Source organism: Oncorhynchus mykiss, chromosome 1, assembly GCF_057628025.1.
Source record: "Oncorhynchus mykiss isolate SJ-2025 chromosome 1, ASM5762802v1, whole genome shotgun sequence".
Lineage (NCBI taxonomy): Eukaryota > Metazoa > Chordata > Actinopteri > Salmoniformes > Salmonidae > Oncorhynchus > Oncorhynchus mykiss.
In genome coordinates this window covers 42,645,167-42,667,064 of record NC_143022.1, presented here as the reverse complement: position 1 = coordinate 42,667,064, position 21,898 = coordinate 42,645,167, and the positions used below count along the sequence as shown (strand labels likewise).

General features: G+C 41.4%; 2 protein-coding genes across 8 annotated transcripts in view; one reads left to right on the top strand and one right to left on the bottom strand.

Annotated features, from left to right (window-relative positions):
* The first annotated feature begins 7,336 nt into the window (after nt 1-7,336).
* Nucleotides 7,337-17,748, top strand: LOC110522807 (guanine nucleotide-binding protein G(s) subunit alpha). Of its 2 annotated transcripts, XM_021601261.3 has the most exons (3): nt 7,337-7,469; nt 9,018-9,833; nt 15,223-17,748. In XM_021601261.3, exon 2 carries the CDS (start codon nt 9,022-9,024, stop codon nt 9,820-9,822), a length of 801 nt encoding a protein of 266 aa, XP_021456936.3. In that variant the 5' UTR covers nt 7,337-7,469; nt 9,018-9,021; the 3' UTR covers nt 9,823-9,833; nt 15,223-17,748. The 2 variants fall into 2 exon arrangements, with proteins under 2 accessions (XP_021456936.3, XP_036833381.2); XM_036977486.2 differs by having other exon boundaries at nt 7,373-9,833.
* Nucleotides 15,887-21,898, bottom strand: part of LOC110522805 (liprin-beta-1) — a 74,736-nt gene continuing 68,724 nt past the window's right edge. For 4 of the 6 annotated variants that reach the window (XM_021601257.3, XM_021601258.3, XM_021601252.3 and 1 more), the window contains 5 exons: nt 20,326-20,451; nt 19,917-20,105; nt 19,545-19,703; nt 19,118-19,183; nt 15,887-18,700 (listed from right to left, as the gene is read on the bottom strand). In XM_021601257.3, coding sequence (XP_021456932.3) covers nt 18,617-18,700; nt 19,118-19,183; nt 19,545-19,703; nt 19,917-20,105; nt 20,326-20,451 — 624 coding nt within the window. In that variant the 3' untranslated portion in view covers nt 15,887-18,616. The remainder of the gene's footprint in view (nt 18,701-19,117; nt 19,184-19,544; nt 19,704-19,916; nt 20,106-20,325; nt 20,452-21,898) is intronic. The other 2 variants (XM_090230828.1, XM_090230814.1) reach the window with 1 other exon arrangement.

The following is a 21,898-nucleotide window of genomic DNA, read 5'->3' as shown; positions in this document are numbered from 1 at the left end:
CTGGTGGTACCGGGCTGGGGACAAGTGCGAGGAGCAACATTATGTACAAAACAAGTTACGAACAACGCGAAAAAACAAACAAAATGGCAAGGTTGGTTAAGAGCCAATAAGACGGCAGCCCTACCCTCCGGCATCATCTTCAATACTTTATCCAGTATATTGACCAGATACTCTAGTGACCATTCTAAGAATGAAAAGAAATGTCTTAAAAATAGAAGGCAGTCGGGAGGAGGCAAGATCAGGTGGGACCATTCTAGCCAATGAGAGGGCAGATACCCGTGTAAACAACAGGCACAACGGTTTCCCCTAGCTACCACAGCCACAAATCTAAATTATATAAGGCGAGGTTTATGACTTTGTGATAACTAGTGACGACAAGGCTCAACTCATATATCAAGTGTTTTTTTCCCAAAGTTGCCGGGACGTGAGGTGTCCTACTTAAATCAGTACACTTGTAACAACTTAATCATTAATAAACTTCTATTTGATCAAATACGCAACACGTAGCAAATAAGCCATTACATTTTTTGTTAACCAAATTCAACACGCTCTCATTGACCTTCATACAAGAACTGAACTTTTGAAAGCTGATGGGATAGAAGGCAAAGTTGAAGTTGTTGTGCCACTGCTACAAGGGAAGTTCTACATCAAAATGCAGATTGTGACGTCCCAACTTGTACTTGTCCAGCTCCGATTAAAGTTTAGATTTATTTCTGTGTTTGTTTTGTTACTCCACTGGCGTCTATATTCTATCACGTGGCATCATTCATGGAGAAGGAAGTATGTCACTTCCAGATTTCAGTGCGGGAAAATCCCCCTCTGTGCATAGAAGGGTTGGTTGTTTCGCAACAAAACCAATGCGTGCATAACTATGGGGCAAAACATATAGGGTTGGCTTAGATTGTTGACAACGTGTAAGCTATATTTTGTCTTCAAATGTTTATTGAGAACATAAATACATTTGCACATTGAGCACTTGTTGTCTCAAATACATCGTTACAGTTGTTGGTTAGCTAGCTAGTGAATTTCAGCCATATTAGCATTGACATGAAATCATTCAAAACACCACAAAACAAGACATGAGTTGTGTTTGAATACTTATACTAACCATATTATTTGTGACAAACAGTGTATGTAGGATGCTGATTGGTCATAGTGTGGATATAGTTAGTATGCCAAAAGTTCCCGGATGTCATACTACATTCGCCAAAATACAAAGGGTATTCAAGCAGTGGACACTATTTCTGTGCTTTTAAGGCCCATAATGCAATTCTTCAGAAAATCATTTCACAACATTTTCAGATTTGAAGAAAATCTGCTGAGAGCGGATAAAAATTAATTGCTTTAACTAATTATGACAAATGTTAAGAAAATGTTGTGCAATGTAATAAAGGAATGACTTTCAAATAAGTTACAGGTTGTTGGCTGACAATTTATTAGCTACGCTAGCCTTACAAACCGCATAGCAGTTGCTTGTATGTACCGGTATGTTAGCTAGCTACCTAACGTTAGTTGACTACTATTACATCGAAATTGGCAGTATATTAATAATATGCTATCTGACTAACTACTCAACGTTTATAAACCTGACTATTCACGTCATTCTTAGCTTAGCTAAGTGGTATAGTTGTTGTATGTTATCAGTGGACATTGTTAATGAAATCGTAAGATGTCTAGCTAATAATTTGTTAGCTATGCTAATAAGCTAGCAAGAAGTTGCATTGAAACATAGCATCAACTTCTGGTAGACAGGCGAAGCGCTAGTTAACGCAACTGAAATGATACCATTTGTTTACAGTATACTAAAATGAACTATTATTATATCCTCTACGGGATCGGTGCCCCCCGCGGGACAGTTGAGCTAATGTGATTAACATGACGTTGTAAGTAACAAGAACATTTCCCAGGATGTAGACATGTCTTATATTGGCAGGAAGCTTAAATTATTGCTAATTTAACTGCACTGTCCAATTTACAGTACAGTGAAAAAAAACACCATGCTATTGTTTTTAAAATTATTATTATTTACCCCCTTTTTCTCCCCAATTTCGTGGTATCCAATTGTTAGTTATTACTATCTTGTCTCATCGCTACAACTCCCATACGGGCTCGGGAGAGACGAAAGTCGAAAGCCATGCGTCCTCCGAAACACAACCCAACCAAGCCGCACTGCTTCTTAACACAGCGCGCATCCAACCCGGAAGGAAACACCGTGCACCTGGTGACCTTGGTTACTGTGCACTGCGCCCGGCCCGCCACAGGAGTCGCTGGTGCGCTATGAGACAAGGATATCCCTACCGGCCAAACCCTCCCTACCCCGGACGACGCTAGGCCAATTGTGCGTCGCCCCACGGACCTCCCGGTCGCGGCCGGGTGCGACAGAGCCTGGGCGCGAACCCAGAGTCTCTGGTGGCACAGCTAGCGCTGCAGTGCCCTAGACCACTGCGCCACCCGGGAGGCCACCATGCTATTGTTTGAAGAGAGTGCACAAAAAAAATGTATCACGGCACCTGGTTTGATACATTCACCGCTGAAGGTAAATAATGTACTTACATTCAGTAATCTTGCTCGGATTTGTTATCCTGAGGGCCCCAGAGATACAATGTAGCATAGTTTTTGTTTGATAAAATCTATTTTTATATTCAAATTTAGGAACTGGGTTCTACAGTTTGAACCCCTGCTGAGAGACTGGGGGGAAAAGCAGGAGCTGAGACAAAACACTGGTTGACTAGACAAACAGAGAACACAGGTATAAGTACCCAGGGGATAATGGGGAAGATGGGCGACACCTGTAGGGGGGTGGAGACAAGCACAAGGACAGATGAAACAGATCAGGGCGTGACAGTCGGCCTACTTACATTTAAGGACCAAAACATGGGCTATTTTGAATAAGGCCATTGCATTTCTAAAGATGTTTAATAAATGAGAGGAAAACATTTGAGTAGCATTGCTAAGCAATTAAGTATCCTAGCTGACTGTTAATTGAGCATGCCAGCTTGTAGTCCTAAAACCCAGAAATAAGTTACCTCTGGTTCGTTCAGCCATCCTTATGGGAAAAATGAATGGAGAATGAATGTGGGAATTTAAGAATAGGGTTTTATATGTTTTGTTCTATGAGATAATAGCAGTCAGTTAACATGACCTTTATGAATCCTTTATTATGAATCCTTTGTGATTTCTGTTTTTTATTATATAAATTCTTAAAAATTGACATTAGCTGATAAAGATAATCTCATAGAACAAAACTTATAATATCTCCTAAGCTTGTGTTTACCACATACCACACACATATGCTTAATTTACACTTCATGACATGGCTTATAAACAAATGACACTTTGATGAATGATTTATTAACATGAGCAGTATCTATGAGTCACTACTGTAGTGCTGTTGAAATCAGACAGGGAGTTAAACTGTCCTTACTCTTCTGAAACATGTTTGTTAACTCAGACTTTACAACACAAGTCCATAGTTTTATATCCTACACATGCATGCCCTGAGTATCAGATGTGTCCTTTTATGTTCCAGTGCAGTCTAAAGAAAGGTTATGTGGTGTAGGCCTAATTCTGAAGCAAACTGGCCTGGTTGAATGCCCAGTCCAAAGCAGTGTGTGTGTGTGTGAATAGCCTTATGCCTCGATCACACTGACAGATGTATTGTGCAAATTGGTAAGCAGCATCATCTGGATATGTGTGCAACACAAGTTCAACATTCACTTTCTGCTTACATTTCTGTCAAGCCGTCTACACATACAGTTTGACACAAACGTTGGAAAAATCAAATTTATGCATGTCACGAACCGGCTCAAAGCCCGTAACAAAAGGGAGACAACGTGGAGATAAGGAGTAACAAAATATATATTTATTAAATAAGTAACTAAGTATAATATACAATGGTGTGTGTAATCAGTAATGTAAGTGAGTGTTTTGCATGCATGAATGTGATAATGCAGGGTGTTGAAAGATGCTAAAGCAAACAACCAAAACAACACCAAGAAACACAACAAAATCTATAAAGGAGAGAGTCTCTTCCATGAATGGGGAAGTGGTGTATTTATCCTGGGACACACCGGGCCCAGGTGTTTCCCATGTAGCTGATGACCCTCCCAACTCCGCCCACCGGCATCAAGAACAAAGACAGAATATGGCAGACAGAGTGGGAGGGTCGTCACAATGCATCACACAGAACGCACTGAAACTGCCTCTCCAATGCAACGCTGCAAGGCAAACACAGCATTCCATTAGAAATAAACGTACTTCTAGTGTACCAAAATGCAAAGCACTGTCACTGTGATCGAGGCATTACTCATGTAGGCCTGTCTATGCTTGCTGTGTAGTCATGTGGGTCGCGTGTCAGCCAGACTGAATATGGGTAGCCTATACTACATTCACAATAGAGCTGTAGTATGATCTAAAATAAGGACGCGCGACAACCAGGTTCTAGCTCCAGCCTGTTTATTAACCTAACCCTCGCATGTCCTACATAGGTACGGATACCCCCAAGGTACATCCTACTACATCTTCCCCTCTCCCATGAACAAGAACTCAACATGCATAACCACTGAAGCATAACTGAAATGTAATTTGGAAACCAGTATTATTCTCTAACATGCTACTTCCCATCCTGAAACAGTATGAAAGCATTAAATCACACAGTATGAACATTAACTTAGGTAGTCTCTTTTTTGCTGGGTATGGTCCCCAACAGTATGTTTTCCCTTCACGTAGCATTGTCTCTCTTTTTGGGTGCGCTTGTGGCTCTGTGAGCATTCTCTCTCCTTCACCCTCTTTTCGTGCATTTTCTGTGGCCTCAGTCTGTGTGGCTGGTAGATCTGGAAGAGCTCTGAGGTGTGTTTTGTTCCTTTGTACCTCTTCTGAGCCTATGTCAACCACATAGAAGCATGGGGTATCCGCTTTCCTCAGCACTATTGCTGGTGTCTTTGAATTTGTAATCCACACAAGGTCAACTCTGGCCTCTCCTTAGCACGGTGTCTCCGATTAAAGTCTCCAGTTTGCGTTTGTTTCAGCCGTTTGTCCCTCTCAGCGAAGGCCTTCCTGTTAGGCCCTCAGTGTTTAAGCTGAGCCGGCGAGACAGGCAATGGGGAACGCAGCCTCCTGCCCTCAGTCTGCATTTGGTTATCCCCATGTGTCCATCATGCACTCTGTCTAGCATTTCTTGTTGTAGAGTCTCTGGGATAACTATCCGTTGTCCTTTCATGAGAAGGTCTCCATTACAGTGGAAGTCACTTTGGTGCACCCAATGGGGCTTCAGCAGCTGAGGCAGTTCCTCCTGCCTGGGCCATCCCTTTTTGCACTATCTGTTGGCAGATGTGGTCTCGTTGTTGCTCCTCTGCAATCTGCTGCAGTTTGGTCTGAGATGCAGGTAGACTGTCCCTTATTGCATCAATGGACACCTGTACCTTACCCTCTAGCCATTGCTCCTCCTCTGATAATGGACGTTTAATTGGGGCCCTGGAGAGTTCATCTACTGTGATCAGTGCCTTCCCTGGCACATACCCCATTTTGTAATCTCAGTAATCTGAGGCGGAAGCGCAGAACTCTGGGAGGCAAGTCGTCCAGTGCTTTTGTCCCTAACAGAGCCAACAGCGGTTTATGGTCAGTCTGTAAACTGCAGGCCAATAAGGTATTGGCTGAGCCTTTCACATGCCCATGTGATAGCCAACGCCTCCTTCTCCACTTGAGCATATCTTTGCTCTGTGTCGGATAAGCTTCGGGAGATGTAAGCTATTAGATGCCACTCCATGTTGTCCTGCATCTGTGTGAGGACCGCCCCTAGCCCAAAGGATGATGCATCTGCTGATACTTTTGTCTTAGCGTGGGGACGGTACTGGGCCAGCACTCTCTGTGAGGCCAGATCTCCTTTGATTTTGTCAAACGCTACCTGTTGCATGTGACCCTATAACCAGTCATTCTCTTTGGCTAGTAAGTCTCTGAGGTTTGGTTGTATCTGAGAACTGTGGGAGGAACTTACCCACATATGTGGCCATGCCTAAGAAGGTCCTGACTTCAGCCACATTCTGGGGTCTGGGCATATCTGTGATGGCGCTGATCTTCTCTGGGTCTGGCTCTATTCCAGCTGCACTGATTTTGTGTCCCAAGAACAAGACCTCTGATTGTGCAAAAGTTCATTTTTCATTGAGTGTCAGGCCAGTCTCCTGGAGTCGGTTCAGAACTGCTGTGAGCCTTGCATCATGTTCTGCTCTGTCCCTTCCGCGTGGACTATGACGCCACTCAGCCCATCCAACAGCTGGGACATGCGTCTTTGGAAATGCTCAGGGCCAGAAGCGATTCCAAATGGCAAAACATTAAAACCGTAACGGCCAAACGGTGTTATAAATGTTTTGAGTGTCCTACTCTGATGACAGCGGTATCTGCCAGAAACCTGAGCGGGCATCCAGCTTTGTGAAGACTTGTGAGCCATCCAACTGAGCCAGTGACTGCTCCACTGATGGTAAGATGTGTCTCATTCAATTTAGTCATGTCCACACAGATCCTTATTTCCCCATTGGCGTTTGGGACCGCTACCATCCCTGCACACCAGTCTGTGGGACTTTCTATTTTAGACACCACCCCAATTTCTTCTATCCTCCCCAACTCTTCCTTTACTCTGGCCAATAAGGGGATAGGCACCCAGCGGGGGGTGGTAAGGGCATAGGGGATAGCATCCTCTTTCAGGCAGATTTTGTAGTCACCTTCTATCCTTCCTAGACCAGAAAACACTTTTGGGAATTTCTTTTTAAAAACCTTAACTGGGTCCTCTAATTCGCTCACACTCTCAATGAGTTGCAATGCTTCAATTGCTGGCAGCCCCAGCAACGGTCTGGCTAGAGAGTCAATGACGAAGACAGGCTGGATGGCACTTTTGTCTTTACTCTCCAGTTTAATCACCAAGTGCCCTACCACTGGTAAAATCTTATTACTGGGCCGTACAGTTATTTGTTTGTAGAGCGCTAAGGGCCAGCTATAGCTATACAGCCTAGTTGGGATAGCTGTCACTGCTGCCCCAGTGTCTAGTTTAAATGACACAACCTCCACATTGAGTTTAATGTCTGAATGCCAGCCAGCATTGTTTTCCTTTACTTCTCCCAGAAAGATGCTGTCCTGCTGTACCTCCTCTGAGACCTCATGCATTTGCTTTAATCGACAGACAGCTGAAAAGTATCCTCTCCTGTGACATTTCCTGCATTCCGCATCCTTTGCTGGGCAATCTTTCCATCTGTGGAAAGGGGATTTCCCACATTTGCGACACTTGAACTAGCTACTGGTGCTGTCTGTGATTGTTTTCTCCACGTCGGTCTCTGTTCTGTGTTCCCCTCCGTTTTTTTAGCTCTGAAAATGCATGTATTTCCTCACTCTCTTCGTTCTGCGAGGAGCTGCTGTCTCACAGTATCGTCTGCTGTCTTTTTACTGTCTCACTCTGCCTAACCTGGTTTACAGCTTTGGACAAGGTAAATTGGGAATCCAACTAACTTTTCAGAAAGTGATATATTTCTTATTCCGACTACAATCCGATCTCGGATCAGCTCTTCCTTGAGCGCGCCAAACTGACAATGTTCTGCTAGTTTGTGAAAGGTTGTGATAAAACTGTCGGTGGTTTCACCCTGCTCCTGTTAGCGCATATTAAACCTAGATCTCTCAAAAATAATGTTGTGTCTCCCTACAAAATGCGTTTCAAAACAGTCTTTAACGGCACTGTAGTTAAGTTTCTCTTCCTCGGTCAACGTTGAAGCATTTAACATATCCTCGGCTTCATCACCCATAGAGTAGATCTGTGTATTAACTCGAAATGCCTCATTTTTCACGTTTAAGCCTGATGCTACCCTGTACCTTTCAAAGCGCCTGATCCATTTCGGCCCGTTTTTAATGTCCATACAAACAAAATTATCCGGGGGACGAATGCGAAATCCGTCAGCACTAGCCACAGGGCCTGTCCGTGTTTGCGCCAGAGCCCGTTGAACTTGGAGTCGCAAACCCTGAAATCCGGCCAGCTTCTTCCTCTTGCAACATGTTGCTTAGCAGTAATTTACTCCTTGCTCGTTAGCTAGCAAAATAATGATACGCGCTGTTTTTATCTCCAACACTGTGCCCTCCCTGATTTGAAACAGCCTGAATGTATGATTTACTTGGTACGTCCTTCACGTTTATGTGTATTTTAAAACCACTTTGACACCATGTAGTATGATCTAAAATGAGGACGCGCGACAACCAGGTTCTAGCTCCGGCATGTTTATTAACCTAACCCTCGCACGTCCTACATAGGTGAGGATACCCCCAAGGGACATCCTACTACAGAGAAAGTAAGAACTTTGGACCTAGGTACTCCTTGCGAAACACACATGACTCAGAGAGGAAGGAGTTGAATGTTATAGTAGCTAAACAAGACTAGTTTCCAGGCTACTTTGGACCATATTTGTCTCGATTCATATTCTAAAACAATTACTGCTTTGAGACTAATCCAAAAATCAAACTTGACAAGAAGTGAAAATAAAAGCGTGACTAAACCAGAATTACGTGGTAAGGCTACATCAAAACACTCGGAAGAAGGTTGGTCAAAATTAGCTTTGGAACATTGCGCCACGACAACCACAACAACATTGCCTCTGTTCGTGAGAGTACGCAGCCGAACGGCGCCCTGGACTAGAGCTAGGTCTGATTCATCTGCTGTGATATTCCATTTGTTTTACCCATCTGGTTGTGGTGGAGTTTTTCTTTTAAACCTTTCACAAATATTGAGGAAGGTGTTTTTTTCTTGGATCAGTCTAGCAATTAGCATAATTAATGTACCATTTCCCCTCCTTTTCATTGCCTCCCTGTTTGGCACTCATTAAATGGATTAGGAGGAAGGCCCTGCAATAGACTAGCATCCTGTCCTGGGTGTACTTGTACATCAAGCTGCCTCACACTACAGAAATAGGCTCCTGCCCTATGGGCCTTTCTGGCTCAGACAAGGCTACTTATTACTTTACCTCCTTTTATTGTATTTTTTTTTTTTTTAGGAAGATGGCTTGTTTTGGCATTGGTAATAAGACCAAAGGCAAATGTGGAGAAGAAGAGGAGAAGGCACGGAGAGAAGCAAACAAAAGGATTGAGAAACAGCTTAAAAAAGATAAACAGCAATACCATAAATCTCACAGGCTCCTACTACTAGGAGATTGTGACTCAGGGAAAAGCACAATATTCAATCAGATGCGATTGTTGGACACAGAATTAACTGCGGAGGAGAAATTAATGCAATACATGCAACACAAAAAAGCTTCAGGCATTTTTGAGACATATTTCAGAGTAGGAGAATACGTTTTTTATTTGTTCAATGGCAGAGGTGGATGGAGATCCATAAGGAGAGTGTTTTGTGACCAGTCGGCCTATATTTTAGTGGTGGACAGCAGCAGCTATGATATGGTGTGTCAGGGAGACAATCAGACCAACCAACTGCAGGAGGCACTAAACAACTTAGAGAACCTCTGGCGCAGAATGCGGACAATGGACCGTCCTGTCCTCCTCTTTTTGAACAAACAGGACCTGCTAGCAGAGAAGGTGTTGGCGGGGAAATCTAAAATAGAGGATTATTTTCCAGAGTTTGCACACTACACTTCGCATGAACATACAACACCAGTACAAGGGGAGGATCCAAGTGTCACCAGGGCAAAGTACTTCATACGTGACAAGTTTTTGAAGATCACAGCAAGTGGAGATGTGGATATGCACAAATGTTTTCCTTTTTTCACCTGTGCAATCGACTTGGAAAACATCCAGCGTACCTTCAGAGACTGTGGAGATAAGTTAGACTTTTGCTCGTCATGAAATCAACAAAGGTGAGTTAGTTTGTTTGATAAATGTTTGAAACCCTGTAGATTATGTTTAAAAATATATATTTTTTTATCTTGCATATATGAAATGACAGAACTGGTCTTCTCTCCTTTTACAAATGAATTGCTGTTTGATGTGAGGACATTGTTTGATTCCCTGTGAACCATGCCATATTTATTTATCCTTTCTGCACTCCTTTGATAGTATGTATTTTTAACTAGCATATTACGTTGTCACTAAATATCTGCGTGTGCCATTTCTGAAAAGAATATGTATGTCTAAATATATTGATATTTATAAACTTGGCGCACTCCATACATACGGATGTTTTCCGTTTATAAATCCAACCCATCCTAACACTGACTGCATGAACAAGCATTCTAACTGCCTGGAAAACGCCCTTCATGCACCATTTATGGTGACAATAAGCCCTTTATTTGCTGTATAAATTGGAACTATTGGAATTAGGTCACGGCAGTTTCTAAAAGAAAGATAAATTATATTTTGTAGAAGTGTGGGCAGAATGTTTTGATATTTAGCAGTAACTTATGCTGTATTTGGCAAAGGACTCTGACAGCTCCTGAAAGCGAAAATAATGACACATTGTTGTGGACCTGTCAGCAGAACGTTTCAATTCAACAATATTTCTCATTGACTTTCCCCCAACCTAAATATGCTCGACTGCCCGCGAATTCTGAAATATCGTCTAGGATACAAATATATATATAATGAAATTACAGTAGGCTACATATGTAACGCCTGTCGTCGGAAGGAGTGGACCAAAGCGCAGCGTGAAAAGTGTTCATGATTTTTTTTATTATCAAAAAACACTTGAACAAAGTAACAAAACGAAAGCGAACAGTTCTGTCAGGTAACAGAGACTAAACAGAAAATAACATATATATCATCCCCAATCAGAGACAACGATAAACAGCTGCCTCTGATTGGGAACCACACTAGGCACAAACAACAAAGAAATAGAAAACAGATTCTCCCACCCGAGTCACACCCTGACCTAACCAAACATAGAGAATAAATAAGGATCTCTAAGGTCAGGGCGTGACAACATACAGTAGTAGAATTCATACTTCAAAGTATAAGATAAATGGTCTGCATGTTCACCTGTCTAATTCAACTGTAGGTTATAGGCCTATTATAAACTGTGCTGCCTATGGAATATCATACAGCAACATTTGAAATACTACATAGCTTATCTATTTACTAGGCTACTATAGGCCCAATGAAATGAGAGATGAGTATGGTCATTTGTTGTATGGATACTTCGGAAATATGAATCCATCATGGCCAGAAAACATGAGGAATTTATTCTGCAATCGTTATGAAAATAAAATAAATGGGAAATAGATTCCTGTCTCATTTTATATTCCATTTATTTTAGAGAATAGATTTTCGCTCTTCTCACTGATGTCAAATCTCTACATCTTGTCATTAAGTTTTCCTTTTTTTATAACTCAAATACACCACTTATCATATCCATCATTTGCATAAAATAATTACAGTGCCTTCCCGAAAGTATTCACACCCCTTGACCTTTTACACATTTTGTTTACACACGTTACAAAGTGTGATTAAAATTATTGAATTATCCCTTTTTGGCAACGATCCACACACAATACTCTAATCTCGAAGTGGTTGAAAAATTATAGAAAAAAATGAAAAATAAAAGTGAATATATCTTCATTAGATAAGTATTCAACTCTCTTGAGTCAATACATGTTAGAATCACTAACGCTCAATGAGTGAATAGGTGTGGAGTCAGGCGCAGAGAGCAAAGGATGCAGGAAAAACACACTTTAATGTCCAGAATAAATCACAGGTACAAAAATAGTATACCAAACCAGGTAATACTACAGAACAAATGTAACCTATCGTGAAAAATAAAAGGACAGCGAGAAACCCAAATGAAAACACTTAACCACTCAAACACATACAGAATAACAAGCCCGCACAAACAGAAGCGGGCTGAACGAACTTCAATAACCCCACCCTAACAACCAAACAAGGAACAGACAAAACAAAACCAGACAGACAAAACCAAACAAGGAACAGACAAAACAAAACCAAAACAGACAAAACCAAACGAACACAGAACAAAGGATCGGTGGCAGCTAGTAGACCGGCGACGACGAGCGCCACCCGAACAAGAAGGGGAGTCACCTTTGGTAATATTCGTGACAATCACCGTTAGCAGCGATTACAGCTGTGAGTGTTTTGGGGTAAGTCTCTAAGAGCTTTATATACCTGGATTGTATAATATTTGCCCACTATTAGTTGTGACTTGACGCAAAAGTCCCAACTTTAAATCTTCGTCATAGTTCTTATTCTTCTTCTTCTGCACGCTACACCTCTTACACCGTTTAAGCTATAAACGCCATTCAAACGTAAAGACTGATCTGGAATAGTGTGCTTCCATTTAACTTTTTGGATAGCTTTTATACTATTACACTTGTTGTCCTCCATCCACTTTAATGGGATTTCCTAAACAATCTAAAGGGCCCATTGTGACATCATGACTTCCAACATTCAGTGTAAACAATGTAACTTTTGACACAAATCAGCTACTTTGACCACTTTCCCAACAAGTTAGACAAAAAGTTAGAGGATATGACATGTCTACTTCTCTGCTATTCAAATCTGAAATAGGAGCACAAATATATTCATAGGATCAAACGATTCAGCTGTTTTAGTAACCACATCAACAACTTTTTGTATCAACTTTTACAAACACCTGCCATTTTGACCACTTTCCCATCAAGCTAGACAAACTTCGTGGTTATGACACCTTGGTCTACTTCTCTGCTATTCCATCTGAAATAAGAACATAAATATCTAACACCAATCAGGAGGTACAGCTGTTTTAGTAACCACATCAACTAATTTAGCTAACTACCCACTGTTGAATAACTACCATGGAACTGTGCTCTTTTGTTACAGTTTGAATATACTGTGGTATTCTAGTAGGAGAGGTGTATAAAAGTGTAGTAGGCTAGTCAGAGTAGTTATTTGTAATGAAATACAGTGCCTTGCGAAAGTATTCGGCCCCCTTGAACTTTGCGACCTTTTGCCACATTTCAGGCTTCAAACATAAAGATATAAAACTGTATTTTTTTGTTGAGAATCAACAACAAGTGGGACACAATCATGAAGTGGAACGACATTTATTGGATATTTCAAACTTTTTTAACAAATCAAAAACTGAAAAATTGGGCGTGCAAAATTATTCAGCCCCTTTACTTTCAGTGCAGCAAACTCTCTCCAGAAGTTCAGTGAGGATCTCTGAATGATCCAATGTTGACCTAAATGACTAATGATGATAAATACAATCCACCTGCGTGTAATCAAGTCTCCGTATAAATGCACCTGCACTGTGATAGTCTCAGAGGTCCGTTAAAAGCGCAGAGAGCATCATGAAGAACAAGGAACACACCAGGCAGGTCCGAGATACTGTTGTGAAGAAGTTTAAAGCCGGATTTGGATACAAAAAGATTTCCCAAGCTTTAAACATCCCAAGGAGCACTGTGCAAGCGATAATATTGAAATGGAAGGAGTATCAGACCACTGCAAATCTACCAAGACCTGGCCGTCCCTCTAAACTTTCAGCTCATACAAGGAGAAGACTGATCAGAGATGCAGCCAAGAGGCCCATGATCACGCTGGATGAACTGCAGAGATCTACAGCTGAGGTGGGAGACTCTGTCCATAGGACAACAATCAGTTGTATATTGCACAAATCTGGCCTTTATGGAAGAGTGGCAAGAAGAAAGCCATTTCTTAAAGATATCCATAAAAGGTGTCGTTTAAAGTTTGCCACAAGCCACCTGGGAGACACACCAAACATGTGGAAGAAGGTGCTCTGGTCAGATTAAACCAAAATGTAACTTTTTGGCAACAATGCAAAACGTTATGTTTGGCGTAAAAGCAACACAGCTGAACACACCGTCCCCACTGTCAAACATGGTGGTGGCAGCATCATGGTTTGGGCCAGCTTTTCTTCAGCAGGGACAGGGAAGATGGTTAAAATTGATGGGAAGATGGATGGATGGAGCCAAATACAGGACCATTCTGGAAGAAAACCTGATGGAGTCTGCAAAAGACCTGAGACTGGGACGGAGATTTGTCTTCCAACAAGACAATGATCCAAAACATAAAGCAAAATCTACAATGGAATGGTTAAAAAATAAACATATCCAGGTGTTAGAATGGCCAAGTCAAAGTCCAGACCTGAATCCAATCGAGAATCTGTGGAAAGAACTGAAAACTGCTGTTCACAAATGCTCTCCATCCAACCTCACTGAGCTCGAGCTGTTTTGCAAGGAGGAATGGGAAAAAATGTCAGTCTCTCGATGTGCAAAACTGATAGAGACACACCCCAAGCGACTTACAGCTGTAATCGCAGCAAAAGGTGGCGCTACAAAGTATTAACTTAAGGGGGCTGAATAATTTTGCACGCCCAATTTTTCAGTTTTTGATTTGTTAAAAAAGTTTGAAATATCCAATAAATGTCGTTCCACTTCATGATTGTGTCCCACTTGTTGTTGATTCTTCACAAATACAGTTTTATATCTATGTTTGAAGCCTGAAATGTGGCAAAAGGTCGCAAAGTTCAAGGGGGCCGAATACTTTCGCAAGGCACTGTATGTGCCCCACTATCAAAATAATAAGACCAATTATTTTACTAAATGTCACTTTGACAATATTTAACTGCTTGGCTTAAGTTTAAAAAGTTAAACTTCTTCCACTACCACAAAAGTTCCAAATACTCATTGTAAAGAAGAATTTGTTCTTAACTGACTTGCCTAGTTAAATAAAGGTTAAATAAAATACAAATAAATCAATTTTTCTTAATGTACTGTGTAACAGTACTCTTCTTCCATTGTGTTATGAATAATATTGACAAGGACTCCAGCATGTAGCACCAGTCACAAGTGTATTATCTAATAGGGAAACAACATGGATAGCACGTCATGCAATGCAGCCTCCACAGATCATTCTACTCTGCACGCGCACACGCTGGTTTGGCGCTTGTTGACTGGGGAAACCATAGTTACCAAAAATAGTTTACAACAGGAATACATGAAAATTACAATGCACAATATACTAATCATTTCACAAATGTACCTGATTGGTGAACAGCATGGATAGCACGCCATGCAATGCAGCAACCACAGATCATTCTACTCTGTGCACGTGCGCTGTACAAAATACATAAAACACACCCAGACACAGTGAATAACCAATTAGCATTATCTGAATTTATATTAGACAAAATGCACCACAAATATTCAAAGAAAACACCACATCTCAAGTACAATATTCCAGCAATGTTTACAATTTTTTAAAATATAACTTGTACATTACGATCTGCACTTACAGAAAGGAAGGTCCTCAGCTGGCAGGCTGTATGAAGAGATGCCCTGGAGAAGACCTCAGACTGGACGCCCCTCTGCATCTCCTCAGTCAGCTCCTGAGAGCTTCCCAGGCCCATGTTGGCAGACATCTTCGACTGAAACCTCAAATTGAACATAGAGCAAACTTTTTAGTCTAGCGCTATTGAAAGAGTTTCCCCATTAGAGACAATGGAAAATACTAAAACCCTTCACAAAATTTAAAAGACCCTTAGATGAGTTCAGTGTTATTTTTCTCCTTCAATGAAACCTGTCCAGTCATTGTTCTTCATTAGAGTTGAGGTTATATCCCTAGTTTAGCTCAGGACCACTATATCAGGATGGAGGATCAAGGTGATTGCCACACAAAATACATTGTCCAGACGACATCAACAGCAGCCAGCTGTGAATGAGGTAGTTTTACATAAAGAACATGGCACACAGCAGCCTACTCTACTTCTGCCTGAACAGAACCGAGGAAGCTGCAATGCTCTTGTCCTGACCCTCTATTTTGCTTTTAATATCTGTGTAAATGTGTTTTATCTGGTCATCATTCTGCAAATAGTGGCTTGTCAAACCTTTATCTTAAAGTGCACACAGAGTAGGAAACAGCATACAAAGTTGTTCAAGTTGGGCAACTACTGTACAAATGGTCTGTGACTGTCATGTATCCCTTTATTGGCTTGGTGTTAACAAAAATAAGAGTCTCTACAAACATGGAGAGGTAAAGGCTTTTAAATGGTAATGAATCTGAATTGCAAAACAAACCTATATGCTATATGTTCTAAATATCCAATTCTACTTGAGAAATTAGACAGTTTCAATGAATTTATTGACCCTAGAAATGGGTAAAAACTCAACCAGTACACAGTACAAACTTTATCCTCATGTGGTTAGGGTGATGCATAACAGTGTCATTGCTTTATCGCTCAACTCTTTCAACATGCTACAACAGCCTGAGTTCGTCACTTTCTGTTCTCTTGCCAATCCAATTCCATAAAGGAGTTGGCAGGAGAGCAGAAACAGACTGGCACCCAGGCTAGCTACGGTATTCTCAAAATAACTATGCTATCTGGCAATATTTATGAATAGTTATCGCAGTACAAATTATAATAAACAAGAAATCCATATTCCGTTAGCAGGTGTACAACATTTTGGCAACTAGAAAGGCTTCAATAACATGCAATGACACTTTAAAAGGGAATGATGTGCTTTGAACTGTACATTATAGGTGCAAATGCATTCAAATAAACACCATTACTGGGAGTGTCTAGGATATTGTGAGATGTGCTGAAAGAATAAAGAAGTTGCAGCTGAAATAGTCTGGTTTTCTTTGTAAACCATAGCAGCTGTCTTGGGGAATTCATTTAACTTGGGCAAAACTGCACAGCATGTTTTTCATCCTCCGACAGTGACTGTTAAAAAGCCAAACATATTCTTTAAAATGACATTAGACTTTGCAAAAGCCCTACATTACATCTTAATGTAAAAAAAAGGGTTTATCAGATATTGATATGGCTCACTTTAATATTTAAATTCCACAGAAAGTTGGCTAGTATAAAAACAATGAGTACAAACGTCTCCAGTATCCAGCTGGTAGGCAAATTATGGTGGTATATTGCTCTGAAATAATTCCTCTCCAAATAGGACAGTTAATATGGACTTGTACTGTCAATAGTAGTTGGCTAAGGCCCAGTTGTCTGACATTTTAGAAAAACATTTGAGCACACTCAAGAAGTTTCGTACACACACACACACACAAGAGAGAGAAGAATGAATATTGAGAGAATTGACATTGACTAAGGAAAATAAAATAAGTAAAATAAATTAATTGATGATTAAAGGTTAAATGTTACATTTTGAAAGCATGGAGAAATGTATAGTGGCAGAGGTGATTAAAGGGTGATTAGAACCATTTAGTAAGAGGGTTAACAATGTGTGATTTAAGTAATCCAGTAAAATAGTTAATGTGATGTTTGCTTTAAGGTATGATGCATATAGACTATGTTTGTTTAGTTTAGAGGAACAAGGCCTTAGGGCCTGTTGGAGATTGTTAATGGAAGGCTATAATGTTGAAATGTAATGATTAAATGTTTACATTTTTGGATATTTAAGAGGCAATGGGAGTAATTAGTTAAGTTGGAGGGGGATTAATATGGTGCCAAGTGGGGAATGGTAATGTGAAAAAAAAAGAAGTTTAAGGATGTTAGCTTGATCTGGAACTCTCCAGGTTAGAACGTTTAGGGGTGAAGCGGATTGACATGCAATTTAGGTGAGAAAAAGAAAAAAGAGAAAAAAAACTGTTGAGAGAGTTGTATAAGCTTTTTCTTGTTATTAAATAATGTGCTTCTCATAAAATTGTAACAGACAAAACATTTTATTGGAACACCCCAATAGGGATTTAGTTAAGGGTGCTGAAGGTTGTCTATCAATTCAATTTACAGTAAATGTTTGCTTATAAATTATTTGTGATTGATTGGGGAATTTTTAATAAACTCACTTTATTGTTCTAAAACCCTGTGTCATCAGTCATACAACTGCATGTCGTTTTACTCTAGGTTTATGAAATATGCTTGATTATTTGAGGATCTCTAGCTAATTCTCTTGGTTAATCATTCCATAGGAAACCCGAGTTGCTGGTATAAAGGAACATGGGACCCGAACTATAGGTACTGAGTGCATTGGTAGGAGTCGTAGGAAGGGGTGTCTCTCGGCTAAAAGCCAACCCAGAGGAGGGCGACCCGTTCAGTGTGCTGAGGTTGACACTCTGGCCCGGACAATCCTGAGAAGACGCCGGGTTTATAAGGTTCAGGGTGAGGGAGCGTAGGCACTCTACTTCGGGGATAGCCCACTTTACTGTAAGGCCCTTACTGTTGAGCTTGAGGAACAGTCCCTTGATGTAGACTAGCTCAGAGGTAAGGCAGAGAAGGATCTATCAGATCTGTAGGGATTAATGAGGATTGATAACTGACCTGCTATTGGGTAGACAGGGGCGAGTTGAATTGTTAATCCTGCATAGGGGGTATTTTAGCTTTGACAGCACCTTAAACAACAGCGTATCAGTTCACATGACAACAGACATGGACTTTTTAATTTCTTTAAAAATGTTTTATGCCAAAAATACTAAAAGGAGATCTGGTGCTTGTTGGGAGTTACGGAAACTTGTTGGGGGGTACGGAGAGTTGGAGGGTACGGTGGAGTCGGTGTGTGCTAGTGGCACACCTGGGTTCAGGAATACTTTTGAGTGTTTGCTTTAGCCTGCCTGGAGTGCCACTTTTATGCATTCCATCCCAAAAGGCAAGCTCAATCAAGCACAGCTGAAGTATTTTAAATGATTCCAAATAGTATTTCAATCCTGGTCGGCTAGTCCCATGGCGCTGGCCTCAAATGTTGGAATCGTCATCTGTTACGCTGGGGTTGGGAGAGTTAGAGATCTCTTTGAAGAATTCATCATCTTTCAGCATGCTCTGGAAACAGACAGGAAATACAGGAAAATAAGAATGAATACTAGAGGAGAACTGTAAAAAAAAAAAAAAAAAAAAACACTGAAATATTCCCATATTTATATTTATGTCACAAAGGCATCTTATACCCTAAAATATTGTTTAGTACAACTATTTGGATAGTCCTTAGTAGATGTTCAATGCTCTGTCAACAACATTTGAACTAACTATCCACTAACCCCAGGCCTCAACTTTAACCCTTACCCTAACCTTTATTCTAAACCTAACCATAACCTTGCAATATGTTGCTTATCAACAGATGGTCATGCGATCAACAAACTATCTGTTGATCATCCATATGGGACTACCCAAATATAGTGACATATTGTTATCCACAAACCATATCAACATAACACTAACACAAGATAGTTTCCTTCATACCGTCAAGTTTTGGATGCCCTCAGAGAAGGCTCCAATCTGCCTCACAGTTCCCTCGGAGTCCTCCATCTACAATAACAGATTAGTTTTTTGACACTCAACACCACTACTAAAAACACCTGTTAGTAGACCTGTTTGTGTATTCCTTCAGAGCAGCTGAACACTAAGTAGGCACAGTGTGCCTCAGTGTTCAATACATCTCCTGTCACGGTACTGACGACCAAACTCTAAACATTTAGAGAACAATCTAAAGGTGGAGGTTGAATGTAAGTATTGATGTGATGACTTATTTATTATTTGGAGAACTTATGTGTACTGAGCACAATGCCACCACTACAGAGAAATGTTGGGCCAAAATGCGTGGGCTACAATCAGCATAGGAGTTGTGCAAGACAGCAAAAACAGATCTGGGACCAAACCAGAAGTTGACCTGTTCTAGCCGGTCCAGATCGTCCTCGTAGAGCTCATAGCCTTTTTGGAAGCTACGTCCCTTTGGCATCTCCACGTCCATGGGGCAGACATACTCCTCACTCTCATCCTGCCTCTTCTTTCTCAGGCTGCCAAAGCTCCCAAACGTCATCTTCCTCAGCTGGTGGGAACAGATCAATTCTCAAATGATTATGAATTGAGACTAAAGTTAATAACCAAAACCAGTGTCAAACACATGAGAACAATATCTTACCACAGCCAAACCCACATCTTCCCCTTCTCCATCACTCCTCACCCCTACCTACAGTAAAACCATGGCTGCATCCAAAATAGCACCATATTTCTTATATTGTGCACTCCCTTTGAACCCTACCTTGACCTTGGCGGTGGCTGTAAGCAGGGTGTAGTCGGGGTTCTCTAGATAATCCTGTTTGAGCCCCTGGGCCTCAGATCCCACCAGCAGGTTGAAGTGGGTGGCCAGGTGCCTCCGCAGCAGGGTCTTGTTGGGGGGAATGTTCAGCAGAAGGGCCATGGTCTCCACATTGAACCGAGGCTCCAGCACCTGGGGGAAGAGGGAACATTATGAGATGTGGGATAGGTTGAGACGCATCCCATTCTCATTGTAAAGATAAAATTATAACTAACCAGAGTTTCATAGACGAAATAACCCATCATCTTTTCTACGCAGTCTCTATCTGATTTTAGATATTCGAGTTTAAACGTGTGGCCCACAATTATAAAGACAATTTTGGGCCACATTAAATCTGATCATTCTTTCTCACCATGAGTCCCCCGTGCACGCCGCTGCCCCTCAGGTTGGGGGCGTACTCCGCCAGGTCTACTGATCTCAGCCACTCCATTACTCTGTGATTGGTCCACTGGGAGATCTCTGCTGGTGTGATATTGTTCTGACAAATCAGGAGAACATAATGTGTTTACCAACACAACAAATGACTGAGCGACAGGATATGATAACACTTGTGGAGATTGAAGAAGTAGAGAACGAGTAAACAACAAAAAGAGGATGGTACAGTAACTATAGAAAAGGTGGACTTTATTAGGAGGTTTGACTGGTTCAGAGTTCAAAGTGCCACCATGGCACATCGATAAGAATGCAAATGAAATGAGATAAAGCAGGAATCCAAATAGTGGGGTTTTATTTCACACAAACACAGGAGCACATGGGGAAAGGATGCAGGATAACGTTGTGGATTGATCGCATTTTTCAGCTTGGTGGTTTCGGGCACAGCACCAGCATCTCTTGAGGTTCTGGATCCAGTTTACCATCTGGTCATTGGTAATCTGTCTGAAGTGTGCACATCTACTAATGTGGTGATCAGCTGAATAGCAGGTTGCACTTGTGGGTATACGGGGTGATGATGGCTGACGACTCAACCTGACCAGTGGAAGATGCAGTGCCTTGGATGGGCCGGCGAGGGGAGTGACGCTGTTGACCTGATGCTGTTCTGTGTCGAGGCAGGCAACTCTGCCTGGAGCCAGGTGGCAAAGTCTGGTAGGTTGAAGGATACAGCACCTGTGCTAGATCTATAGTCATGGCCAAAAGTTTTGAGAATGACACAAATATTAATTTTCACAAACTCTGCTGTCAGTGTCTTTAGATATTTTTGTCAGATGTTACTATGGAATACTGAAGTATAATTACAAGCATTTCATAAGTGTCAAAGGCTTTTATTGACAATTACATTTAGTTGATGCAAAGAGTCAATATTTGCATTGTTGACCCTTCTTTTTCAAGACCTCTGCAATCCACCCTGGCATGCTGTCAATTAACTTCTGGGCCACATCCTGACTGATGGCATCCCATTCTTGCATAATCAATGCTTGGAGTTTGTCAGAATTTGTGGGTTTTTGTTTGTCCACCCACCTCTTGAGGATTGACCACAAGATCTCAATGGGATTAAGGTCTGGGGAGTTTCCTGGCCATGGACCCAAAATATCTATGTTTTGTTCCCCGAGCCACTTAATCATCACTTTTGCCTTGTGGCAAGGTGCTCCATCATGCTGGAAAAGGCATTGTTCATCACCAAACTGTTCCTGGATGGTTGGGAGAAGCTGCTCTCAGAAGATGTGTTGGTACCATTCTTTATTCATGGATGTGTTCTTAGGCAAAATTGTGAGTGAGCCATTCCCTTGGCGGAGAAGCAACCCCACACATGAATGGTCTCAGGATGCTTTACTGTTGGCATGACACAGGCCTGATGGTAGTGCACACCTTGTCTTCTCCGGACAAGCTTTTTTCCGGATGCCCCAAACAATCGGAAAGGGGATTCATCAGAGAAAATGACTTTACCCCTGTACCTTTTGCAGAATATCAATCTGTCCCTGATGTTTTTC

Bases quoted from the DNA above. Each gene is read 5' to 3' on its own strand.
- LOC110522807 (XM_036977486.2), top strand. From the start codon at position 8,947: ATGGGCCTTTCTGGCTCAGACAAGGCTACTTATTACTTTACCTCCTTT.